Source organism: Dipteris shenzhenensis, chromosome 5 (assembly GCF_047967505.1).
Source record: "Dipteris shenzhenensis isolate YYH24624 ecotype China chromosome 5, Dip_SZ_1.0, whole genome shotgun sequence".
Taxonomy (NCBI): Eukaryota; Viridiplantae; Streptophyta; class Polypodiopsida; order Gleicheniales; family Dipteridaceae; genus Dipteris; species Dipteris shenzhenensis.
Window position 1 is genome coordinate 6,091,616 of NC_141600.1, and position 25,165 is coordinate 6,116,780.

At 45.8% G+C, this 25,165-nt stretch overlaps 1 protein-coding gene across 1 annotated transcript in view; it reads right to left on the minus strand.

The window, feature by feature from the left end:
- Positions 1-2,232: 2,232 nt before the first annotated feature.
- The window catches only part of LOC147901553 (AT-rich interactive domain-containing protein 6-like), a 108,979-nt gene continuing 86,046 nt past the window's right edge, over positions 2,233-25,165 (minus strand). The window contains exons 11-12 of the mRNA XM_087375108.1: positions 3,179-3,313; positions 2,233-2,710 (exon numbers count right to left, since the gene is read on the minus strand). Of these exons, the coding sequence (XP_087231234.1) occupies positions 3,209-3,313 (105 nt within the window). The 3' untranslated portion in view covers positions 2,233-2,710; positions 3,179-3,208. The remainder of the gene's footprint in view (positions 2,711-3,178; positions 3,314-25,165) is intronic.

The following is a 25,165-nucleotide window of genomic DNA, read 5'->3' on the forward strand; positions in this document are numbered from 1 at the left end:
GCCATACACTCACATGCATGTAGGCTCAATTCCTTACGTCATGTTTTATGTCATGTTCTAATTTAGACTTGCACCTCTTATTTCTCCTCAGTTCCACAGAACCACCCATGAGGATCCATATTGCCTTGCAATGTCACATACCTTATTCTCCGTCAAGTGGAGGATGCTAATATTTTGGAGCGTTCAGATGCTTCTTACCCATCAACTTTTATACTAGATCAAGTGGAGGTGTTTGATACCATGGGACAAGTAGATATAGCACATATAAGAACTAGGTTGACCAGGAGTATATTTATTAGTTTTGATGAGAACTCATTCTATGGTGCATGAAGTTGTGAGGATATACATGGAGTTTTTTATGTGCAACCCACCAAATGGAAAATTTTAGCATGGCCTCAAGAACACAGTCATTTTTGAGTCTCAAGCTATTTATAGTGTCACCCACTTATGGGTAGTGCAACAAGACCCTAGAGAGTGGCACAACCAATGTCTTTCTTCCCCTGCACCACACATTTGTGAAGCACTCCAACTATTTGCTTCATTCAATGGTCATGGTCAATCCAAACTCGTTTTATAGACTTCATACGTTGAAGTTCAACTAGGTATTTCCCACGCTAAGTGCCGCTCTCTGCTCATCCTTCCTTTCCCTTTCTTTGCATGGTACACTGAAGTACGAGTGAGTGTTACCTGCACTCTATAGCCTTTCTGATCTCCCTTTACCATACTTCATGTTGCACTAAGCACTCATTTGCTCACTTAGCCGCCACTTTGACAACATTGCTATAGCTCTATGCACACTCATTAGGCCACTCAGCTACCATTATGCCAACATTGGCTTTAAATCTCTACCATAAACCAAAACGACATGAACAACAAAGCATTTGGTTGATATCGTACTGCAATAGTACTTAAAATAAAATTTGTTGCAACTATCTTAAAATGAAGAATCAAGTGGAAGCAAGAATTATAGGCAATGCCTCATAGGTTGTTACAACAATGAACATTGGATATTTAAATTGTTTGGCTTGGTAGTAGTAGGAGTATGAACGCTCAAGTTTGGGCTCAAGTTGTAGCAAGCCAAGCCTACTTCTCATGGATCAACCCTTTCTTGACACATTATCATATAGAATGAGAAGTTAGACTATCAGCTACTGAGTAACATGGTGAGAAATAGGACATGGAGACCCTTGAATTTGAGGCATCCTCTTCCCGAGATGATTGTTGAGTGTCGGTGCCTCCAAATTAGGTTCTATGCCTCATATCTTTTGTACAAAGATACATACATTACAGACTTGCTAGAGCCATCCAAGGAAAATAATGTCATTGGTTGCAAATGGGTCTATAAGGTCGAGCATAAACCTCACATGAGTGTAGACAAATATAAGGAAAGATTGGTGGCAAAAGAATATGGTCACTAGGAGTGCTTTGTGTTAAGGATGGTATAAATTGTACGCAGACTCTAAAGGAATAGTGTCAAACCTCAATCTTAAGGAGGTAAGTTCATCATCATGTTCAATACAAGAATATAGTATAGAATTAGTCATCTCATGTGCACTCTACTCTATCCTCCCAATCCTCTAAAATCGAACCATTGCTCATTACCACCTCAGCATCTTATTTGTCAGAGTCTTCACATATTCTTTATAGAGGTTACAGGGCATTGTAACATGGTAGATAGGATTTAGAGATAGGGTACACACATGACATCATATTAGCATAGCCAGCTCATTGCCACATCATTATCCTATGACATCAACATGATACATGGCAATGCTGCGTGATTGAGTGCATACTCAACTACAAGATTACCTATCATATCATTAATGACACATGGTAATGCCATGTCATCATGCACATCAATGTCGTTTGCCATATCATCATTTGCCATCTAAGCACATTATTTGATTGCATACTCAACTACCACATTACCTATCACATCATAAATGACACATGGTAATGCCATGTCATCATGCACATCAATGTATCATCATGTGCCATCTAAGCACATTCTGCTACAGGTTGTGCATGCAGCATACACAAATGAAGTACTACATTATGCATGCCACATCCTCATGTTGACCACCCTCTTTTGGACAAAGTTTGACAAAATATCAAATGGCCTTTGATCATGAGAATTTTGATAACAAATGAAGTAGTTAAACCACTACTACCCCACAGCACACCAAATTACCCACGTACAGTAAAAAATATTAAATATGAAGAAGATAGGTATGCCTCAGATTCAACAATATTCTAAGCAAGACGTTACAAAGTCTTTCAATCGATGAATGTTGAGGTTACGCTTTTCATGAACCTATTGCATCAGCTGCCAAACAATATCCAAACATTTGCGCCATTAATATTTCTGATTTAAATAGTTTCCAAAAACTGAAATGACAACACATTTTTGATTGGTGCTGCTTCAAACGATCCACAAATTGGAGACATTGTAAGTGTATCAACAAATTTAGGTAGCACAAATACATGGCTATGTAAAGGACCGAAACAAATACATATCAGAGGTCTGAAAAAATTCAGACCCGCAGCACAAGTTCCAGCATACTTTAACCATCTTCAAGTTCCATCTAGGTAAAAGACACGTGAAACTTCCACCTGTTACTGTTACGAAGCCCAGATAGATTGCTCTTGACTTCTGACACGCTTAGCTTTTCACTTCAATGTCCACTTCAAGGGCTTCTAAGCATATGGCCTATGATCAAGGTTTCAGGAGATCCAAAGACCACAAACACTTATGAGTCATATAGCCATCTGCAGAACGTCATGAGCTCAAAAAAGACTACGAAAAACAAGAAGGGAAAACCTACAATGTATATAGTGCTATACACAATGGACTATACACACTGCCAAGCCCTCCACAGCACACAAAACATAATTCAATTGATAAATATGCAGCGTGCACAATAGCAAGTGAAAAAAAATGCAACCGTACCAACACAAACAAAATAGCCAACATGGAAGACAAGCTCGGCCAAAATTTCACAGTGCTCAAGCTTGATAATCCCAACATGATAGCTACATCCTTCAAACTTAACAGTCATGCAATGTAGATGGGAGACAATCAGCTGCAAGTATGATTCAAAAACATTTCTTCATCCAAATTGCAACTACAATACAAAAAATTTAGTATATCTCCACTATCCATAAGGCATAAACAAACCTTGAATTCAGTTCCAAATAATGAATTGTATCACGGATGAATTTGACCATATGGAACTCGAACAAAAAGTTGTCCATGATGGGTAACAACTGCGGCTGTCTGATTTGCATCAATTGGTAATGGCAAGTTTATCACCTGAACTCAAGCATTCAAAAATAAGCACGACGAGCCAAATCACATGCAAACAACTTGATCAATGAAGATTTACAGTACGGAAAACGATTCCAAAAACCTGTATTAATTGCTCTGCACTACATTTTCAAGGAGCGATACAGATTCAAAATGAAAAGGTTTTCTCAATAAGTCATATCTCCCTCGATGGGTATCCATTTGTGATGTTGCATGTGTGTGTGTGTGCGAGTGAGCACGCGCACACACGAGAGAGAGAGAGAGAGAGAGAGAGAGAGAGAGATGTATTTACGTCGTCTGGAGGCTTTGCGGGCCTATGAGACAAAGTACAATCACGAGAAGTAACCCATACAATCCACTGTGGGCTGAAACAAAGGGGTCACTAAGGCCCTTAGCAGAGTACTACACGCTAAGCTAAAACAAAATAACAACAATGTAGTACTCAGACTCAAGATCCAAAATTATAGCCCAGTGCATGGGTGGCTCTCCTATGAGCTGCAAAGATATCTCGTATCTGTGTTCTGCTGGGTCCTGTCTCTCAGCAATGGGGGGTGTGGTCTCCGTGATCTCCGGATCCAGCGGGCCATATATATTGACCCCTCTAGTCGATCGATCTTCCCTGAGTATAGCTGCAATGGGCTGGACCTCCATCGTGCGTGCCTCTGCATCTCCAGCTGCGCCTCTCCACATCATCGTCTCATACTGCGGGCAGTGGAGAAGATGGCATCAATCCAAGGTATCTTCCCTAGGTCCTCGATCAAAAGATCAAGGCAATGTGAGGCACAGGGTGTCCACACAATCTTAGGGAACTCATCTTCTAACATGGCACCCATTGACACACAATTGCTGCCATTATCTGTCACCACCTGCACCACATACTCAACACCTATCTCCATAATGGCTGCCCGTAAATGCTCCTAGATATACAGCCCTGTAATCACTGTACCTGCAGTGGAAGCGTCTATGGCTCTCAAGAACATGGTTCCCTTGCAAGAAGACACTAAAATCTTGTACACATTCCTCTTGCGTGCATCTGACCATCCATCGCATAAGAGTGTGCATCCATATTTTTTCCAAGTCTCTTTCAAGGGCTTCATTTGGTCTTCCACACATTCCCTCTCTCTTCTTAGCTCTCTTGTCCGCAAGGCCTCATATGTAGGCCCTTCCCATTCATACCCAATGCGGCTTACGGCTCTCATGGCCTTCCTCCATCGTGTAGTCTTCGCCACATGAAAGGGTATTGCACATTGTATGAAGAGCTTTGTGAGCTCACTAGTGGCCTCCTTCACTGCTTGCTTTTGCAAGCGTGCTTGAATGCTAGACCTTTGCAGTGATCCTCTTTTCCCCGCACTAGCATCCACACTAATTGATCCATGTGGCAAGGGTGTTCTTGTGGCACTAGGACCCGCGCTCGATGTAGTTGATGCCCCTCTACTTCTCTTTGCAGAACCCAATGTGCTGGCATCATCCAATGGCTCAGTGTCAGCAGCCTCTTCTTCATCTTGCAGCCCTTGTCCTCCACTTTTTGCAGCCAAGGCTGCCATACGCGCACGCTTCCATTCTGTTAGGCCACCTTTCACTGCAGTAGGCACGAACTCACAAGGTCCTACATCCTTGCAGGGAACACCTGCTAGATGGTCTTTCACCCGTGTGACAGACCCCGTCTTGCTTACGCCGCAATAGTTGCATCTCCACTTCTTGGAGCCACCGTGACACATCCCAGCACTCCTGAAACCCCTGATCTGCAAAATAACCACACACAACATCAGAACTGAGCAGGCTGCTCACCACCCAACCGTGACATCTACGGGATGTGATCCCGAATCAGAAGATGTCCCCCCGAGCCACGAGCTGAGCTACTGGCACGAACTCCCAATCAGATCCCAACCAGCCTGGTGTCCCATACCACCAGCTGGCGCTGTGAAGCCCTGGATCTGCCACTGGGCCTTCGGCTACGCTAAGATGCAGGCGCGCGTCCGCGACACAATCCAGGATCAGACCTAGCACCTGGGAACGAGACTTGCTCCCAACTGCACACTGAGAACTGAACCCCCTGGGCCTCTTTTATAGACTCGGGCCCCGGCGCCAAAAATAGCGAAGACCTATAAATAGTTCGTACCCTTGCCACTCAACCCGAGAATCAAGCCTGCCTAGCTCTAAGCCTCCCCAGGCTAACCTGAGCTAGTTCTGTGTACCTAGTACACGTCAGATACCGATCCGTACACATGACATACTCCCCCTCCTCTAAGAACTCACTCCTGAGTTCGCTAAGAAATCGGGAAATGTTCTTTGGAGGTTTTGTAATGTCTCCCATGTTGCATCCTCCTCAACACGATCCTTCCACTTAATCTTGTATTCCGTGATAGTACGATTTCGAATCTGTCTTTCACGGAATTCAAGAATAGATTCAGGTTCGTCAGGAATAAAAGTTAAATCTGTAACTTCTATAATCTCATGAGGAGAAACAATTTGATCATCTGCACCCAATACTTCTTTCAGTCTACTGACATGAAAGACTGGATGTACTTTAACATCAGGAGGCAATTCTAGTCGATATGCAACTGGTCCAATTCTTTTAATGACCTTGAAGGGGCCACAGTATCTGGGGGATAATTTCGGAACCAAACCAGTACTTAGGCTCTTGGATTCCTTAGGAATTCTCAAATATACCATCGTTCCTTCAGAGAACTCTCTAGGTGAACGATGTCTATTAGCATAAAATCTGTCCCGATCTTGTGCACTTCTAATAGACTCCTTGGCAAACTGCAACATTTCCTGCATGTCTTGCAAGAAGTTCTTAGCAGCATCATTTTGAATCCCTTTTAATCCTACCATAACTGGTGACTTAGGTTGAAACCCGTACATAAGCATAAAAGGACTATAACCTGTACTAGAATGCTTTGCACTGTTGTAAGCAAATTCAATCATGGGTAGATAATCTTCCCATGAAGACTGTCTCTTAGATACATATGCCCGAAGCATGTCTTCAACCAACTGGTTGACCTTTTCTGTACTGCCATCGGATTGTGCATGATCCGAGGAACTCATGCTTAGAGTAGTTTCCAACTTCTCAAATACAAGTGTCCAGAAGTTACTTGTAAACTTTGAGTCCTTGTCACTGACTATGTCAGATGGCAAACCATACAGCTTGAACAAGTGGTCCACAAACTCGTGAGCCAACTGAACAGCTGAAATAGTTGTTCTTGTAGGTAAGAATCTAGCCATTTTTGTCAAACGGTCGACTATGACCCAAATAGAGTCATGACCCTTGCGCGTACGAGGCAAACCAGTAATGAAATCCATGGAAATACTCTCCCATTTATTACCTGGAATCTGTAATGGCTGTAATAAGCCCGCGCTACTAAGGCGTTCAGCCTTAGTAACCTGACAAACTCGGCAACCTACCACATAGTTCTCTATAAATGCACGCATCTTAGGCCAATAAAAGGTATGCTTCACAAGAGACAGAGTCCTATGTATACCTGGATGTCCCGCACTAGGAGCATCATGACACTCCCAGAGAATCTTGGATTTTAGGTCCAGAACATCAGGCACACAAATCTTTTCATTCCGGAACAGCAAGCCGTTCCTAATCATCCACTGACCTCCCGCCGCCTGTATCCTAGGTGGCACAATCCCTGAGTCCTGGTCAACCATGGAATTCCCATCCTGGACTCTCTGCCAATAAGAACTGAAATGACTATCAGTTGCGTATAGCCCTCTCAAGGATTGAAATAGGTCTGAGGATATTTCCGTAAATGACAAAGCATTTACAAACTTAACTCGACTTAAGGCATCCGCCACACTATTCAACGAACCCTTACGATAACGTATTTCGAAATCAAAATCCTGCATTAACTCTGCCCATCTGGCTTTCCTTCCTCTCAATTCTGATCCATCACACACATACTTAATTGACTGATGATCAGTCAATACAAGGAACTTTGAACCATACAAGTAGTGTCTCCAAACCTTGAGAGCATACACTACTGCATAAAGTTCCTTCTCAAGTGTGGGCCAACGATACTGAGTGTCGTCTAGCTTCTTACTCTCAAAAGCTACTGGTCTGCCCTCTTGGAATAGAGCTGCCCCAATCGCATAATCACTCGCATCGGCCTCTAAAACATAAGGCCGGGTAGGATCGGGTAATGCAAGAACGGGTGCTTCCTTGATAGATAACTTCAAGGTTTCAAAAGCTTTGTTCATTGCATCATTCCAAGGGATCGGTTGAGTAGACCTGCGTCCACGACCTTTCAATATGTTGGTCAAGGGTACTGTGATTTGTGAGTAATCACGGACTGACTTCCGAAGAAATACCGTAAATCCTAGGAAAGAGCGAAGTTGTTTCACAGTCTGAGGTATAGGCCAATCTAAAACCTTCTGGATACGATCCAGATCAATGCTAATACCTTCAGAAGAAATCTTGTGTCCTAAGTAAATGATCTCCTTCATAAAGAAGTCACATTTACTCATCTTGGCATAAAGCTTATGCTGTCTTAGAACAAGTAAGACAACCCGAAGGTGTCCTATATGATCCTCAAGCGTTTTACTATACACCAAGATATCATCTAAGAACACTACAACAAATTTGCCGAGATAATCTCTGAACAAATCGTTCATCATCTGCTGAAAAGTAGCAGGAGCATTGGTCAAACCAAAAGGTAATACGAGGAACTCGTAATGACCATACCTAGTCCGGAATGCGATCCTATCTATGTGTTTAGCATAGATACGGATTTGATGATAACCCGTACGCAAATCAATCTTAGTGAAATACTTCGCTCCGGCCAAACGGTCTATCAAATCATCAGAACGAGGTAAAGGATAGCGATTCTTAATTGTAACTTTATTGAGTCGTTTATAATCTATACACATCCTCCAGGAAGAATCCTTCTTCTTTCTTAAGAGGACAAGTGCACCCCAAGGAGATTTACTTGGGCGGATATAGCCCATATTCAGGTAATCCTGAAGCTGGATAGCTAACTCATCCTCCTCTACCTGGCTCATCCTATACGGTGGTACACTGATAGGTTGAGCCCCTGGGACTAAGTCTATGCGATGGTCTACTGCCCTTTCTGGAGGTAAACCTTCCGGCAGTTGAGCTGGAAATACATCCTTAAAATTATCTAACAACGTTCTCAATTCTCGGTGTTCAAACACACTTAATTCATTTTTGTTAACTACCGAAACAATAAATGAAGAAAGTGGAATCAAAACACACTGATAGACATCATAATGAGAAGTGTTCAATATATTCTGAAGCTGCATCGCAGATACAATAGGCCCCTGAGAAGGGGTAATCTTATCACACTGAATACAAAATTGGGTGCCTTTGTCTACAAAAGAAAGCGTATGCTCCGTCCATCCAATCTGGATATTGTGGGTTTTAAACCACTCTATCCCGATCAACAAGTCTACATGCTCTAAATGCATAACATAACATGTGAGAGCTCCCGTGTAGGCTTGAATCCGGATGGGAAGCGCTTCAACCTTGCGATCCCAAAACTGCTTCCCAGCTGGAAGCTGCACCTCGTAGGTGTGGTCGCTAGGTACTGTGGACAGCCCCATCTTCTGCACAAATTTGTAATTAACAAAATTGTGAGAGCTGCCCGGATCAAAGAGAATGTGAACCTGTTGGTCCCTAACTTCTCCATAAACTCGGAAAAGATCATGGGAACCAAACAACGAAGTATTAAAGGTACAATTACAAGAAAGGGGGCAGGTAATGACATTTACTGAAATACCTGTCATCGTAACCTGGTTGGCTCCCTTGGCTGCGGTTCGTGGACCTGCCTGGAGCTTCGGTCCTAGCACCAATTTCTGGTTCTTCCGCTTAGGACACTCATTCTTCGTGTGGCCCCGCTCCTCGCAATAAAAACACCGGCCCTCTTTCTTGAGCCTGAGAGTGCGAAGGAAACGGGCCTTACCATTCTTCGCAGGAGTTAAGCTTTTCCTGGAGGCGTTGTCCGTAGACTTCGTCTCCCCAATACCAGTCACATGCTGAAAGAACTTGCGTTTGTTCTTTCCGCTGGTCTCGGTAACTGTGGTTGCCTTGGTTCCGGCCATGGTATCATCATATATGCGCGCATATGTCATGGCCTCCTGCAATGTTGTGCACTTGTTATTCTTAATCTGTAACTTATAGGAATCTGGCAAACCATCCACGAAAAAACCTAACAAGGTTACAGGATCCATTTTAGTGGCCCTGGTTTGCAGATCCCTAAATCTTTGAAGATAGACTTCAAAAGTTAAATTCAATTTTGACATATCGAGGGCCTTGAGCTTGCCGACGATATCGTAGTCATCTTCCTTCTTCAGGAACTCCTTCCTGAAGATACCCTCAAATTCTGTCCAAGTGTCAGGCTTAGGCTGAAGTTCTTTCCACCAAAGCAAGGCTTTACCTGACATAAACCCTGCTGCTAGCTGAATCTTTTTCTCGTCTGGATAGGGGTGAAATTGGAAGTGTACTTGCCACTTGTGCAACCAAGTGTCAACCACCTCCTTTGTTCTTGATTTCTGGTCACCTGGAAAGGGATCCGGAGTGATATTCGGGCCTAGCACGGAGGCCATGGCATCCACATGCGTGAGTGCCTGAACCGTGCTAGCCAGAAGAGTCAAAGTAGCTTGTATCCCTTGGAGTTGCTGTGTCAACCCCGATTGATTAGCGTTGACCTGCTCAAATTTACCATCCAGAGCAGTCGTGAACTCACTGAAGGCTTTCTTAGTGATCAGGTCGTCATAGAGACCCTGATCATCCTCTCCCACTGGAGTGTAATCTAATTCCTGCTCTCCCATAGTGAACTCGGGATTCGGAGCATCAGACATGGCTGAATACTGATTTGATTACAAACGGAGAGAATAAATAACTGAAACGGAGCACGGAGGGAGATGGAGTAGAAGAAAACCGTCCCAGATAAATCTGACAGAAAAGATGCTGGAATCTGGAAGACCACGAGTCCTGGTGCCTCCCCGAATCTGCAAACCGGATGCGCAGTCGACAATAGGAGCTGTACGGACTGCTGACGTGGCCTGTACGGCTGCTGACGCAGTCCGTACGGTGGCTGCAGAGGCTGGCGCAGCTGCTGTTCGGTACAGCAGCTGGTTCGAAACAGGCAGGACAGTCCGTACAGACTGTACGGCTGTCGCTGGGGCTGTACGGCTGGTACGGCAGCTTCGGGAGTTGCGCAGGGCTATCGCAGGCAGGGCGGATGCAGGGAAACTGTTCGAATAGGGCGCTGCTGAAGGGCGAGGCTGGCTGGCACAGATTTCGAGGTAGCTTCTCGAATCTTGGGCTGCTTGTGGGTTGTCTAGCACCCAGCCCCCCACCTATATAGGGTGCAGGGCTGCCTGATTTGGAAGCTAGGCTTCCAAAGAAGGCTAAGCCCCTCCAGCTTTGGAGGGGTGCTTTTTTCGGAAAAAGCACCTGAGCCCCTCCAACTTTGGAGGGGTGCTTTTTCGGAAAAAGCACCCTGCTTCAGCGCAGGCTGCTCGCAGCCTGTTGCGCAGGCTGTGGACAGCCCGCTGCGCTGGCTGGGGACAGCCTTTTACACAAGCTGTCCCGCCACACTGCCTCGCCTTCAACGCCCCTTCCTACGCTCCGCATCCCCTACTCCCTGGCTGTCTATTTCCTGCCCTACTCTCCTTCCTTTCTGCTCTCCTTCTCCTCCCTCAAAACTTCTCTCTGTAGCCTTCAGAGATTTCGATTCTATTTCACTCCTCTTCTTCTTCCTTTTCCAGATATTTCTTCACCCCTTCTACCCCAGGTAGACAGCAAAAACGCAGCAGGTAATCTCGAATTTCAGGGCATACCTGGAAGAGAAATCCGTCAAATTTCTCGCATCAGAAGTTCCTACCTCAGGAGTTGGCTCTGATACCAACTGACACATCCCAGCACTCCTGAAACCCCTGATCTGCAAAATAACCACACACAACATCAGAACTGAGCAGGCTGCTCACCACCCAACCGTGACATCTACGGGATGTGATCCCGAATCAGGAGATGTCCCCCCGAGCCACGAGCTGAGCTACTGGCACGAACTCCCAATCAGATCCCAACCAACCTGGTGTCCCATACCACCAGGTGGCGCTGTGAAGCCCTGGATCTGCCACTGGGCCTTGGGCTACGCTAAGATGCAGGCGCGCGTCCGCGACACAATCCAGGATCAGACCTAGCACCTGGGAACGAGACTTGCTCCCAACTGCACACTGAGAACTGAACCCCCTGGGCCTCTTTTATAGACTCGGGCCCCGGCGCCAAAAATAGCGAAGACCTATAAATAGTTCGTACCCTTGCCACTCAACCCGAGAATCAAGCCTGCCTAGCTCTAAGCCTCCCCAGGCTAACCTGAGCTAGTTCTGTGTACCTAGTACACGTCAGATACCGATCCGTGCACATGACACACCACCTCCTTTATAACTATCCAGGAGGGAGACATGAACCCAATAAGCATCTCTCGGCATTGAGGAGGATGGAGAGGTCACAAGTGACTCGTGAGAAAGGATGGGAGGTAGACCGTAGAAGGAGGATGGAGAGAGAGAGGTAAAAGAGGATGGAGACGTAGAAGTGAAGGAGAATGGAGAGGAGGATGATGGAGAGGTAGAAGGTAAGATTAAAGAGAGGATGGAGAGAAGAAGGATGGAGGGATGGAGTCAGGAGAGCAAGCTGCCAAGCTGCACGCTGCAGCTTGCAGGATGGAGAAGATGGAGCAAAGGATGAAGAGGATGGAGAGAGCTCAGAGAAGGATGGAGGTGAGGGTAGGTCCAAGAGCAAAGGATGGGATGGAGAGAGCTTGAAGAAGTGGAGGAAGGATGCACAAAGGATGCGGGAGGCGGCGAAAGACGAAGGCGGCGAAAATCTGAAAGAAATCCCGTTTTTAGGGTTTTTGAAAAAACAGAAAATACGAAACGCCGTTTCTTGACGAAACGGCGTTTCCGTTTCTGCCCACGAAACGCACGTTTCGTGCAACTATGCTCCCTCTAGATCTGTAGAGATAGGTAGCTGTTTGGAAGATGGCATAGACCTGGAACCATGTCATGCCGAACTCTACCTGTATGATCGAAATGCCGCCCCTTAATCGCTCATAGATCACCCTTCCCCCAAAGGGTGCTGAATACATGGCCAACGGTCTCACTAGAATAGCCATCCCTTCGTCGGGGGGTCCTAAAAATGTGCTTTAAAGCATAATCTCTCTAGTCAAGCTAGAGACCCCTGCCCTCGCGTGCCCTGGCTGCACGAGTCGTAGTAAAGACTGAACCTGCAAAGACTGCTTCTAGGTAATTGTTGTGAGTAGAGAGTGAGTGAGAGAGAGCAAGAGAGAGTGTGAGAGCTGGAAGCTTGGAAGCTTAGTTGCAATAGAAGAGTGTAAGAGTACAACACGCTGAAGGAAAAGATAAGGTTTTATCCTAGTGACAAAACCTTAGTAGTCACTAACCATAGTTAGTGAACTAACTGCGGTTAGGGGGAAAAACCTCTTAAAGAGGGAAAAGTGCCCCTAACTAGCTTATTATATTACATTGGTCACTGCTGAATTATATCTATAATTCTAACACCCCCCTGCAGTGCCAATGTCATGTACAAGGCTAATCAATCACCAAACGGATATAAGTTCAGGGCACTGCGAAATGCCTCAAACTTTTCACGTGGTAGTGCTTTGGTGAAAATATCTGCAACGTTGTCATGTGTGGACACAAAGATCATACTGATCTCTCCTGCATACAAATTCTCTCTGACGTAGTGATAGTGAACCTCGATGTGTTTCGTGCGAGCATGAAACACTGGATTCTTTGCCACTGCAATGGCACTCTGACTATCAGTGAGAATTGGAGAGGGACCCTCAAAAGACAGATGAAGATCAGCAAATAGACGTCGCAGCCAGACACATTCAACTGTTGCTGTGAAAGCTGCCCTCTACTCAGCTTCACATGATGAGGTAGCCACTGTAGATTGTTTCTTGCTCAGCCATGAAATGCAAGATTTACCCAAAAAGAAACAATTGCCACTAGTGGACTGCCTAGTGTCATAATCACCAGCCCAATCTGAATCACTATAGGCATGCATCTGCAAGTCACCCCCCCTCGGAAATAGTAAGCCAAAAGACTTTGTGCCCTGCAAATAACGGAAGATGCGCTTAACTGCCTGCCAATGCATAGTTTTTGGGCTGTGCATGTACCTGCTCACCTGAGATACTGCAAACTGAATATCAGGTCTAGTGTTGCAGAGATATATGAGGCATCCAACAGCCTGACTATAAAGTGTGGCATCAACTGATTCTCCTGCATCATGCATTGTGAGTTTCAACCCCGGCTCCATAGGAGTGGCTATGGGCTTACACTCTTGCATGTTAAATCTGTCCAAGAGTTTCTGAACATACTTGGACTGAGACATAACAGTGCCACGTCTCTCATGAGAGAACTGGATCCCCAAATAAAAGTGAAGCAGCCCCAAATCTGACATGTCAAAGTTGGTCTGCAAATCAGCTTTGAAATCTGCAATTTTTTATTCATTGGACCCTGTGAGCAGTAAGTCATCGACATAAAGAAGGATGACTAATATTTCCCCCCCATCCATCTTGATGTAGAGGGTGCTCTCAGTAGGACTATTGTGCAACCCCTTGCTGGTCAAAAAGGCATGTATCTTAGCATACCATGCACGAGGGGCCTGTTGCAGCCCATATAAAGCTTTATTGAGCTTGCATACTTGAAGTGCATTTGCTGTAATTTCAAAGCCCGGAGGTGGTTTGACATACACCTCTGCCAGCAAGTCCCCATTTAAGAAGGCTGTTTGTATGTCCAACTGATGAACATTCCACTCAAAATGTGCAGCCATTGCAATTACTGATCGGATGGTGGTCATCCGGGATGTAGGAGCAAATGTCTCCTCATAATCTATGCCCTTTTTCTGAGCATAGCCCTTAGCAACCAGCCTGGCCTTATATCTGTCAATGGAGCCATCTGGCTTCCGTTTGACTTTGAATACCCATCGTGTGCCAATGGCATGTTTACCCTGTGGCAAGTCCACAACATCCCAAGTCTGATTTTTTGCAATGGACTGCAACTCATCGTGCATGGCATTCATCCAATGCACATAATCCTTTGCCTCTTCAAATGTGGCAGGCTCCTCCTCATCAAGGAGAGTACCTGCATATGCTGATTCCACTGAATTAGCACCTTCCATGTGCCTTGCTGCACTGCGAGTCCTGCCAGGTAACGGAGCATCAAGTTTACTCTCCCTGAGAGTCTGTAACAGCCAGTTTGGGACTGTTTTTGCTGCATGTATGTCTGCAATTTCTTACTGCACCACCTGTTCCACTGCCTGTGGAGCGGGCAAGACATCCTGTGGTGGAACTGAAGCATCTGGAGGTTGCTGTAAATTCTGATTTGGATCAGAAAAATCAGCAGGGGAACCCAAAGCAATGGGTAGCAACCCCTCAAAGACATCCTCTGAAGACGAAGGCATTTGAAATTCAGCCTGAGTGTGAGCTGAATTTTCAGAAAAGATCACATCTCTACTTACTATGATTTTGCGTGTAGCAGGATTGTAGAGACGGTACCCTTGCTTTCTGCACTGTATCCAACAAATATGCATTTGATGGCTTTATCTGACAATTTGTGCCTAAATTCAACTGGCACATGTGCATAAGCAAGGCATCCAAAGACTCGGAAGTGATCCACTGAAGGCTTCCTGTCATTCCAAACCTCATAAGGAGTTTTTGTTTTTAAAGCCTTCGTGGGAGCCCTGTTCAAAATGTAATTGGCACACATCAAACCCTCTAGCCAGAACTTATGAGACATGTGTTTGCTTTTCAGCATACATCTGTCCATCTCCATGAGGGTTCTATTTTTCCTCTCAGCTTTTCCATTTTGCTGAGGGGTCAGCCTGACTGTGAGCTGATGCACAATACCCTTGCCCTTGAGAAAAGCATCAAATTCTGCAAATAGGTATTCCCCACCTCTATCCGTGCGCAATGTCTATATCTTGAGTCTGGTTTCATTTTCAACCATGGCTGAAAAGTGTTTAAACACCGTGAACACTTCAGATTTCTTTTTCAGCCCATAAACCCAAGTAAAATTGGAGTAGTCATCAATAAATGTAACGAAGTAGAGATGACCACCCAACGACGGAGTCCTCATGGGACCACAGACATCACTGTGTATAAGCTGCAATTTGCGAACAGCTTTAACTGAACCATCCTTCTTGAAGGGGAATCTATGCATCTTACCTAAAATGCACCCTTCACAGACATGTGGAGGAGGTATCTCAAGAGGTGGCAATGCATCAACCATTGAAAACTTCCGAAGTGTCATCAAGCTGTTGTAATGCATGTGGCCATATCTGGCATGCCATAATTCTGCATTTTGCATGGCAGCTGTAGGGGTAGAAACTGCCAGAGCATGGGCTGCTCTTTTCTCAAAAATATCAAGCTGAAAAAGCCCACGCAGCAGAGTACCAGATAACCTTAAGGCATAGTCAGCTTCCCTGTCTCGGACAGCACATTTGTCATCCTCAACGATGACCTGAAATCCCCCTCTGTTAAGAGTGGACACTGAAAAGAGATTTTTGGTTATGCCAGGCACATACTGAAAGTCTAAAAATTGAGCCATCAATGGCAGTGAGCTCAACCTCTCTTGTGCCACGTACTGAATATGATGAGTTGTTGGCACAAGTGACTTTCTTACCAACGGGAGGTGGATGCAAGGAAGTAAAAAGACACTTCCTAGAAGTGATGTGCTTGGATGCACCGCTGTCAAAATACCATGTGTTCAGTGTTTCATTAACACTGAAAGCAGATGCATCTGTAGAAGAGTCATAGCTGCAAGTCAAAAATGCATATGTATCATCACTGCAAGAGGCTGTACTATCCCGAGCATCTGGAACAGCCAACCTTGAATCTGAAATGCAAGATAAAAAGGCATAATCCTGTCCAACAAAGTTGGCTGCAGCATCCCCACTGTCAGATGCATGAGGGGCTGAATCTGAAACAGCCATACCTGAGCTGTTTTTCTTTTCTTTTGCAAGCCTTTTCCTGCATTCTGCTATGTGATGACCTGGCTTTTTGCAGTAGTGACAAAAACCCTTCTTTTTGGGCTTACTTGCATCATTTTTAGCCTTTTGTGAAGGCTGTCCTGACCCACTGGAAGGCTGATTTACTGATGTCTTTGCCTGTCCCTTTGTTTTTGATTTAAATTTTGAGAGCATGGCTTGTTCACCTGCACGTGAAGCCAGATTTTTCCTGGTCTGCTCTTCCTGAAGCAGAAGTCCTATCAACTCATGAAAAGTGAGGGGATTTGCACCCCCCCTCAATGATAAGTTCAGCGAAGTGTGAAAGCTGAGATAAGACTCAGAAGAGAATTCAGAGTGGTTGTAATCATCTCTGAATCAGGAATAATTTCATCTATGTTTAACAATTGCTCTCTGAGATCCTGTAGCTTTGTGAGGTGGACTGACATGGAGTCACCCTCCTCCATATGTGTATTGCTCAACTCTCTTTTCAAGAAAGATACCCTTGCATCATTCCGTGCTGCATACATGCTTTCCAAGATATCCCACGCTGCCCTGGAGGTCTTACACGACCGGATATGCGGAATGATAGATCTTTTCACTGAAAGAGAGATGCATGACAAAGCTAAGGCATCCCGTGAATCCCATCTCTTCTGCTCTGGAGTATTGACTGTAGCTGCACCAACAACTTGTCCTGCAGCTGCACCAACAACTTGTCCTGCAGCTGCACCCTGTGCACGACCTCTTCCACCTCCTTGCTGAGGAGGGGTAGCAGGTGCAATATCTGCTGGTCGGATCTCATCCCTATTGACATAATCCCATAAATTTCGAGAAATCAGAATATTACGTACCATGAAACTCCAGAGGGAGTAGTTGGTACCATCCAACTTGTCTTCTTGTGAAAGACCACCAAACTGGAACTCATTCTGATTTTGATGGGCCATATCTGAGAAAAAGATTGAAGCAGATACAAAGTTGAATTCCCTTACTGGGAATGAAATGCACAACTCCCAAAAAACACAGCCAAGCACGGGCTGTAAATGCAACTTAGATTTTTGTACTTGCACCGTCAGAAATCTGTCCAAGCATCAAAAACTCTCCAATATCTGCCAAAAGTGCTTCAAACACTCCAAGAAAGGCAGTATGAACTGAATACTCCAAAAAATGCTCTCCCAATACAAAAGCCCCAATTTGTGGCTTGAAATTGCAACCAGAAAGGGGCAAAATTACTAAAAGCCCCAAATCTGCAATTTTTGAACAAAAGCCCCAAATTTCAGACTAGATCTGCAGATCTGTCTGTAAAAGCCCCAAATTTTAAACAAAATCTGCAATTTTGCTCCAGATGTAGCTCCGAAACTGCACAATGATTGCAATGTTTGCAATATACAAAATGCCCCAAATGTACTCCCAAACAACTGAACCAAACTATGGTTTTCTGCAAGATGTGCCTGCCAAAGAACACCTGTGGCTGAAGGAAACCTGTGAAAATCTGCAAATACAGATCTGCAAGTACAGATTGTACGGATGAACAGATTGTTGCCACACGTGTGGTACTGAAGGAATGCACGCAGATCTATGGAAGGTACAGATGGTACGGTACAGTACGGACTGTACGGTACAGTACGTACGGACTGTACGACCGGTACAGAACTGACAGCGCAGGTACGGAATCAATCTGTACGACGAAACTGTACGGACGTTGCAGCGCAGGTACAACGATCTGTACGGCGCTGTACGGAAGCTGTACGAAAACTGTACGGACTGTACGGCGAGTTGTACGGAGATGGTACGGAAGTTGTACGGCGACTGTACGCAACTTGCACGGAGGTTGTACGGGGTGCAGTACGTCGGGATTCCGTACAGTCGTACGGACTGTACGGACAAGTTGGAGCAGGCTGAAACTTGAAGCAAGGGGCTGGAACTTGAAGGGAGCAGAGAGCCCGAAGCTCTTGAACCTGCTCTGATACCAAATGTGAGTAGAGAGTGAGTGAGAGAGAGCAAGAGAGAGTGTGAGAGCTGGAAGCTTGGAAGCTTAGTTGCAATAGAAGAGTGTAAGAGTACAACACACTGAAGGAAAAGATAAGATTTTGTCCTAGTGACAAAACCTTAGTAGTCACTAACCATAGTTAGTGAACTAACTGCGGTTAGGGAGAAAAACCTCTTAAAGAGGGAAAAGTGCCCCTAACTAGCTTATTATATTACATTGGTCACTGTTGAATTATATCTATAATTCTAACAATTGTATGAGTGTACAACCTCCACTGACTCCCTCGGTAAGTGAAGGCAGGTCGGTGAAGAATTGCACATGAAGTGTTGAAAATCATTTCCCAAGGTTGAGTGTTAGATCTCTCTCTTACCTCAGGGCCTCTAGGTGTTACTATAGGCTCAATGCTGACAAACACAGGAGGACTATGCCATCTGCATAAAGCAATAACTGTATCATCATCTCAACCAACAATGATCCCTCACCTCCTCGATGGTCAATGAACGTCGTGATCTCATTAATGTAAAGCCGAAATAATGTCAATGACAGAGGGCATCCTTGCTTCACCCCTATGGTGCTCTCAATCCAGTCTGACAAGCCTCTAGGTATGTGTACTCTCCCTCTGACAAACTCATATAGGCTTATCACTGCCCATATCATATCTCCTAGGATATGCAACTCCTGAAGTCATCCGATCATGTGAAATCATGGAGCAGCATCAAAAGCCTTCCGAAAGTCTACAAAACATGCAGACTTTCTCGGATCTCAATCTCGCCTCCTTGATGACTGCACACAAGGTGAAAATGTGATCAAAGGTGGAATATTGCCTCCGAAACCCAACCTGTCCTAATACCCTCTGCCCATGTGTCTCCGTGTAGACGCTGATCTCTCTCTCTCTAGTACAGACCCATATATCTTGGCCATGTATTGTCCATGGGGTCTCCTACCTTGTGTATCGGCACAATAATGGTGGTATTCTAAGCAGGGGAAAATCGTGGCTAGTAGCATTATTAAACATCTGTGCTAGGATCGGGGCCAAGACCTCCTGTCAATGTGCGACGTGCAAAATGAAATCCATGGCTCAAATGGCAATCTCTGTTCAATGCAAAATATATGGCCAATTTCAACAAGTATCCGATGGCATGTCCTTATTGTCCCTTGCCTTGGCCCATGGTATTATTTACACTGAACTTGCCTTTTAACATTTAATTCATCAAAGGCCATGGTATTCACCGTAAATTACCCTAAGGTCCAGAATTTCAAGTCTTGGTGACAGCACAGATGGATTCACCTGAGGCTAGAAAGCAGCCCTGTAACCTGGTGATAGAGGGGGGTTATTTAATCCGGTCTGTGGGCCTTTGACCCTTTGGCAACAACAGCCCACGATGGGCTGGCAGATAGGCGACACAATCAGAGCGGGTACCTTCGGCCCTCTATGACGGCGTATGGGCCTCGAGGAAGGCGCAGCATCCTCCTCTGGTGCACGCGACAGCAAGGCCTCCCTCTTAGCGGCTGTGAGGTGGATCGTGAGGGCTCAGGGTCATGAAAGGTGGGTTGGGGCTGAAGAGATTGCCCTATGGCGCTCTCACGGGTTAAGGGTTATCGAAGAGTTCTAAGATCGCTCTTTTTTTTTTTTTTTTTTTGGGGGGGGGGGGGGGGGGTTATGTATAGTCTTAGGGTCGCGGGAGGGGGCTCTCACGGAGGGGGGCTGAGGGGAGACGAGCTGAGGGGGCTGATGGGAGGCGGACTGAGGGAGGCGGCTAGGTTGAGGGGGCTGAGGCGGCTACATTGATGGGTAAGAGAGAGAGAGAGAGAGAGAGAGAGAATATGATATGATATGATATGATTGTATTAAAGTTTACTTTGAGACTCTTAATGGTCTATAGGACTGGCAATCACTATCAACTAATAGTGATCCCTTACAACCCATGAAAGAAAATATTACAAACTTTAGGTAGTGAGTGATTGTTCGGCTAGCTTGTGTGCTAGACCGTGTACCTTGTTTCGATGTTCCAATACCTCTTTCAAGTAGCTTCCTAGCTTTTTGGCTGGCTGCACCAACAGATTTTACAAATTGTCTCTCCTACCCTCATATCTTTCTTACTGTGAGCACAAGCTCTACATCTTAGGAGTGCATGCTACTCACCTATCCCTCAACTTCCGTCGCCTTGTGAGGTATCCTAGTAGAGTCTAGCGTCCATCTTCTCAACTTTGTTGAGGTAAGCCATGAATTGACACAATGCTTCCCCTTCTAGCGGTATCATTTCTACTTGAGCTAGTAGGATAGGGTACCCCTAGCTCCCCTATCAGGAAACGTTGTACAAGCATGGTGTATAGAAACTCTCATCTCCCAATTTTGCATACGAGTCTCCTCCATTTTATTTTGGAAGCTATGTAAGGCTTTCAAACCCCCCAAAATGTTCCTTTCAACGGATGGATTCCACTTGTAGTTGTCGGTGAAATCTAGTCCCAGATATTTATAAGTGTTGATTGTTTCCATAAGCTCCCCTTCAAAGGTGACATATGCTTGTCTATTACGTGCTCCAATCACCATTACCTTTGTCTTATCTTTGTTTGAACTGCATTGCTAAGTGTTTACGCGATTCTCTCAGCGCATCCAAATGTGCCTGCAAATACTCCTTGCTCATTGCGCAAATTACCACATCGCCTACATAGACAAGCATTAGCAAAATGTATCCTACAAGCCGAACATCTTCCTTACTACGTATTCTCATCCACGGCTCCAAATCATCTTTAAAGAGACCAAAAAGTGTTGGTAAGAGGAGGCAGCCTTGCGTTACCCCTATGTCACTACTTATTACAGTAACCGGCCTTGGGAATCTCCAAAGGAAAATTGGCCCTAAACTTAGTGTCCCTTTCGGTATTTCTTTATCCTTGATTTAGAAGGCATTCCAATACAAGAAAGGCATTGTAGTGCATTAGCCCAAAGATAGCCAACTGAATAATTCGTTTACAAGTACTTCTGTCCTACTATGCAATCACAGAAAAGGCATCCCATGTTAGATATCAATGCTCCACTCTCGTGTAACTACGCGTGAGGAGAAGGCATTTGAGTAGCTCGATTATCCGATAGGTCCTAGTTTGGACACCAGATGGGGGCCATGTGTGGCCTGATGGCTGGACGGCTTCAGATAGAGTTGGCACACTGCCAACTAGGCTACATGCAAGTGCGGGAAGGCATCCCATGACTGACCGCACTGAGGGTAGACAAAGCATTTCCCGGGGCAGCCCTCTCTCAGGCTGCGGGGCCCGTTTGGAGCCCCAGATGATCCCGGATGGCTCTATTCTATGCCACGGTTCTAACATGTGGTCGGTGGCCTATTTCGGGACTGACCTCTAGTCGACCGTTTTGAGCCAACTGGGTCGGTCTCCCAATTGGGTCTACCCGACTACGACCGGTGGCTATATAAGAGCAAGCCCGTGAAGCCCATCATCATCACAGGCTACAGCAACCCTGATTCCTTAGCATCCAGCCTCCGTCCTCTACTGTTTCCAGCACACCATCGAAGCTTCTCACACAGGAGCGCACGGCTGGGAGGCAGCACCATCTATTGTATCAATTTTACAGTAATCAAATTTTGGATTCTCCATACTATCAGCTTTTCTCTCTTGCATACGAGATCCTATTATCTGTTGAGCACAGACGTTGTATTGTTTTCTTACATGCAACATCCCATGCCAGGCCTTCTTCCGATTCTGGCTGAGGGTTCCGGTAGTGACCTATGAGACTAGGATTTTGCCAGATGATGAAAGACATCTAGGCATTTATGAGAAGGAATTGCTGACTGTAATTCATGCCCTTGCTACATGAAGCACTGTTTACTTGAGGCTGATTTCACAATGCAGGCAGATCATCAATCTTTGAGATATTTCCTCACCCAAACGAAGTTATCTGAAAAGGACATATGTTGGGCCTATTTCTTATCCATATTTCACTTTCAAATAGTGCATGTGGAGGGTAAAAAGAACGTAGTTGCTGATGCATTGTCAAGGAAACCTCAGGTTTCCGTAGTAACCAATTGCTTACCAAGTGAATTGGATGCAATGAAGGACCAGTATGCTCAGGAAGAGGATTTCTCAAGGATTATGACCAGCGGCCTAATTGTAATGAAGGGGAAAAAGAGGCCAAGTTAGAGGCCCTTTAGCTGGAAAATGTGGAGGGACTATATAAGTCTCCATCCACCCCCTACTATGTACTTTTTGATGTGACATCTAATCCTTTCTACTCTCCCTTCCTCCTTCCTGCCTACGCTCACTCACTCTCTCTCTCTCTCCCCTACTCCCTCTCAATCTCTCCCTCTCTTTCCTACCACATTCTCTCTCTCCTACCCCTTCTCCTCCCTTCTTCCCCTATCTCTCTCCCCTTCTACTAGTCTATCATCCCCCTTTCTCTAAATCTGCCCCTACCGCTTTTCTACATTGGTATCAGAGCCTGATTCTGGCACTTTTGCTTCCTCTTTCACCCTTCATTCTAAGCTACATCAGCACCCCTACGACAGACTACTATGAGGGCATAATAAGGTACAACAACCGGCTGACCAGCGCCACAACGCAAAAAGCCTACATGTGTCGCATCAGCTCTCTGAAGCTGACTCGAGCATGCCATACGAGCAACACGAGCCGACCACCAAGCTCTAATTCAGTTGGGGCACAGATGACTAGCAGGTCGTGAGAGCCTACAAGCGAGCTCCAATTCGGCTGGGGCACATATGACGAGTAGGTCGACTTATGAGGGCTACCCGATATGGCAGAACAGCCCCGAAATGTCTAGTGCTGCACATGACTAGGAGACCAAACGGCAAGATCGTCGGCCTACTGCCATCCGCCTGTCACCACCCCTCATCATGAGCAGCCAACAAGAATAGTGCCAGTACCCAGTCCCTGCTCCAGCTCCCCCATCGTCCCTGCTCCAGCTCCCCCGTCGTCCCTGCTCCCAACCCACGCTGTGCCACTGCCCTGTCGCCGTCACCCCTGCAGCCAACAAGAATAATGCTAGTAGCCAGCAGCTCCCCCGGTCTTCGATGCTCCAACTCTCCTCGTCGTCCCTGCTCCAGCTCCCCCGTCATCCCTACTCCATCCCCCCTGTCATCGTTGCTCCCAACCCACGCCGCACTACCACCTCGTCGCCATACACTTGCAAAAAAAAAAACCTTAGCTTCCTAAGGTTTAGTCAGCTAGGGTTAGTTGGGTTGGGCTACGTTTCAAACTAACTAGGGTTGAGTACCTCATAGGTTGGTTAGGTTAGACTAACCAACAATCCTAACTGCCTTAGGAGTCTTAGGTTATTGATGTACTAACTATCCTAGGTGACTTAGGGACCCCCCCCCCCCCAAAAAAAAAAAAGTAAAAGTAAAGGAGGATAAACAGTTCACTTTCAGCCTCTTTTTAGGAGCCTTTCAGAGCCCCTTTGGAGCCATTTTGGCTCCGTTTTGAAGCTTCTTCAACGACCTTTCTTCTGAGCCTCTCCGTCAACATTTTCGTATTTTTCACACACTATCTGAGAGCTCATTACAGCACGGGTTTTGTTATCCATTTCTCCTTGCCTACATTTGAGCTCTCTCTTTAGGGCCAGTCACCATGGCACCGAAGCGTGTTCCTCATGATATATCGCATGACTCTGATGAGGCTGCTCAATATGAGCAAGTGCATGCCACAGTGGTTGCATCCGTTGGTGGTACAGCAGTCCCTTCCACTCAGCCTCTCTCTCCTGCATCCCGGGAAGTGGGATATGGCTCTTGTCCAGATGGGACAACAGATTGGTCAGCAGATCACCTCTGCCATTGCTATGCAGAGTAAGGGTAAGCAACCTGCACCCCAACAAGGGAACCATTCAGACAGTCGGGATGTTTTGTCTCCTCCACGCAGGGGTTTTATGGCAGATGCCCGTCGTGCCTATGAGCATCAGTCTTCTGGACCATTGCATGTACCCCAGCTTGGGGATTATCTTGGACATAGATGATGCATTTTCTGTGCCACAGAGCACCTTCTTGCAGGATGTCAGGCCATCTTTTGGCTCTCAACTTTTGGCATCTATGCAGGCTGAGCCGTCTCTTTTGGGCCGACCCGTTGGTGTGCATCCGGCTAGTGCTCCTTTCACCACACCAGCGAGTATGCCTGGAGTTGGCTTGGGTTTATATGGCAGCCCACACCCCTAGGAGAGAGGTCAGTCCTCTTCTCAGTCCTATGGTATGCCATCATTTCGGAGAGATGCATTTGGCAGAGAGACCCAGCTCAGAGTTCATGCACCTATCGCTCCGCCCGCGAGCACATATAGCCAGACACAGCCAGTGCATCAGATGGCAGCAACTTCTACGCAACAAGGGGTTGGTGGTGGGCAACAAGCCACTTTTGATGACATGTTGGCAGATTCTTTGCATTCATACATGGCCCTACCTGAGGCCATCAAACTTGAGATGCCCTTCTTCGATTATGTGAACCTCAAGCGTGATGATGCCCGCACTTCTGGAGGTTACACACACAAGAATTATGCAGCCAAGGATATGAAGGACAAACTCACTGCATACGTTTAAAGGGGACACTCGCACTCCCAATGAGTTGAAGGAGTGGTTCATGAAGCTGGAAGACTATTTCCGCTTCTACCCCAAGTCTGAGGAGGAGCACATCATTTTTGCAGGTATGCATATGGAGGACTATGCCCACACCTGGTGGCGATACATGAGGGATTCGCCTCAGAAACCAACCACTTCAAAGAATTGATGGTCACTACATTTGTATCTCCACTTGTATTGGATGCTGAATTTTATGCCTTGTCACAGACCGGTACGGTCCAAGAGTACTTGCAACGCTTTTGGAGGCTTTCCCTGTTTGTGCAGGACGTATCTGAAAAGGGAAAGCT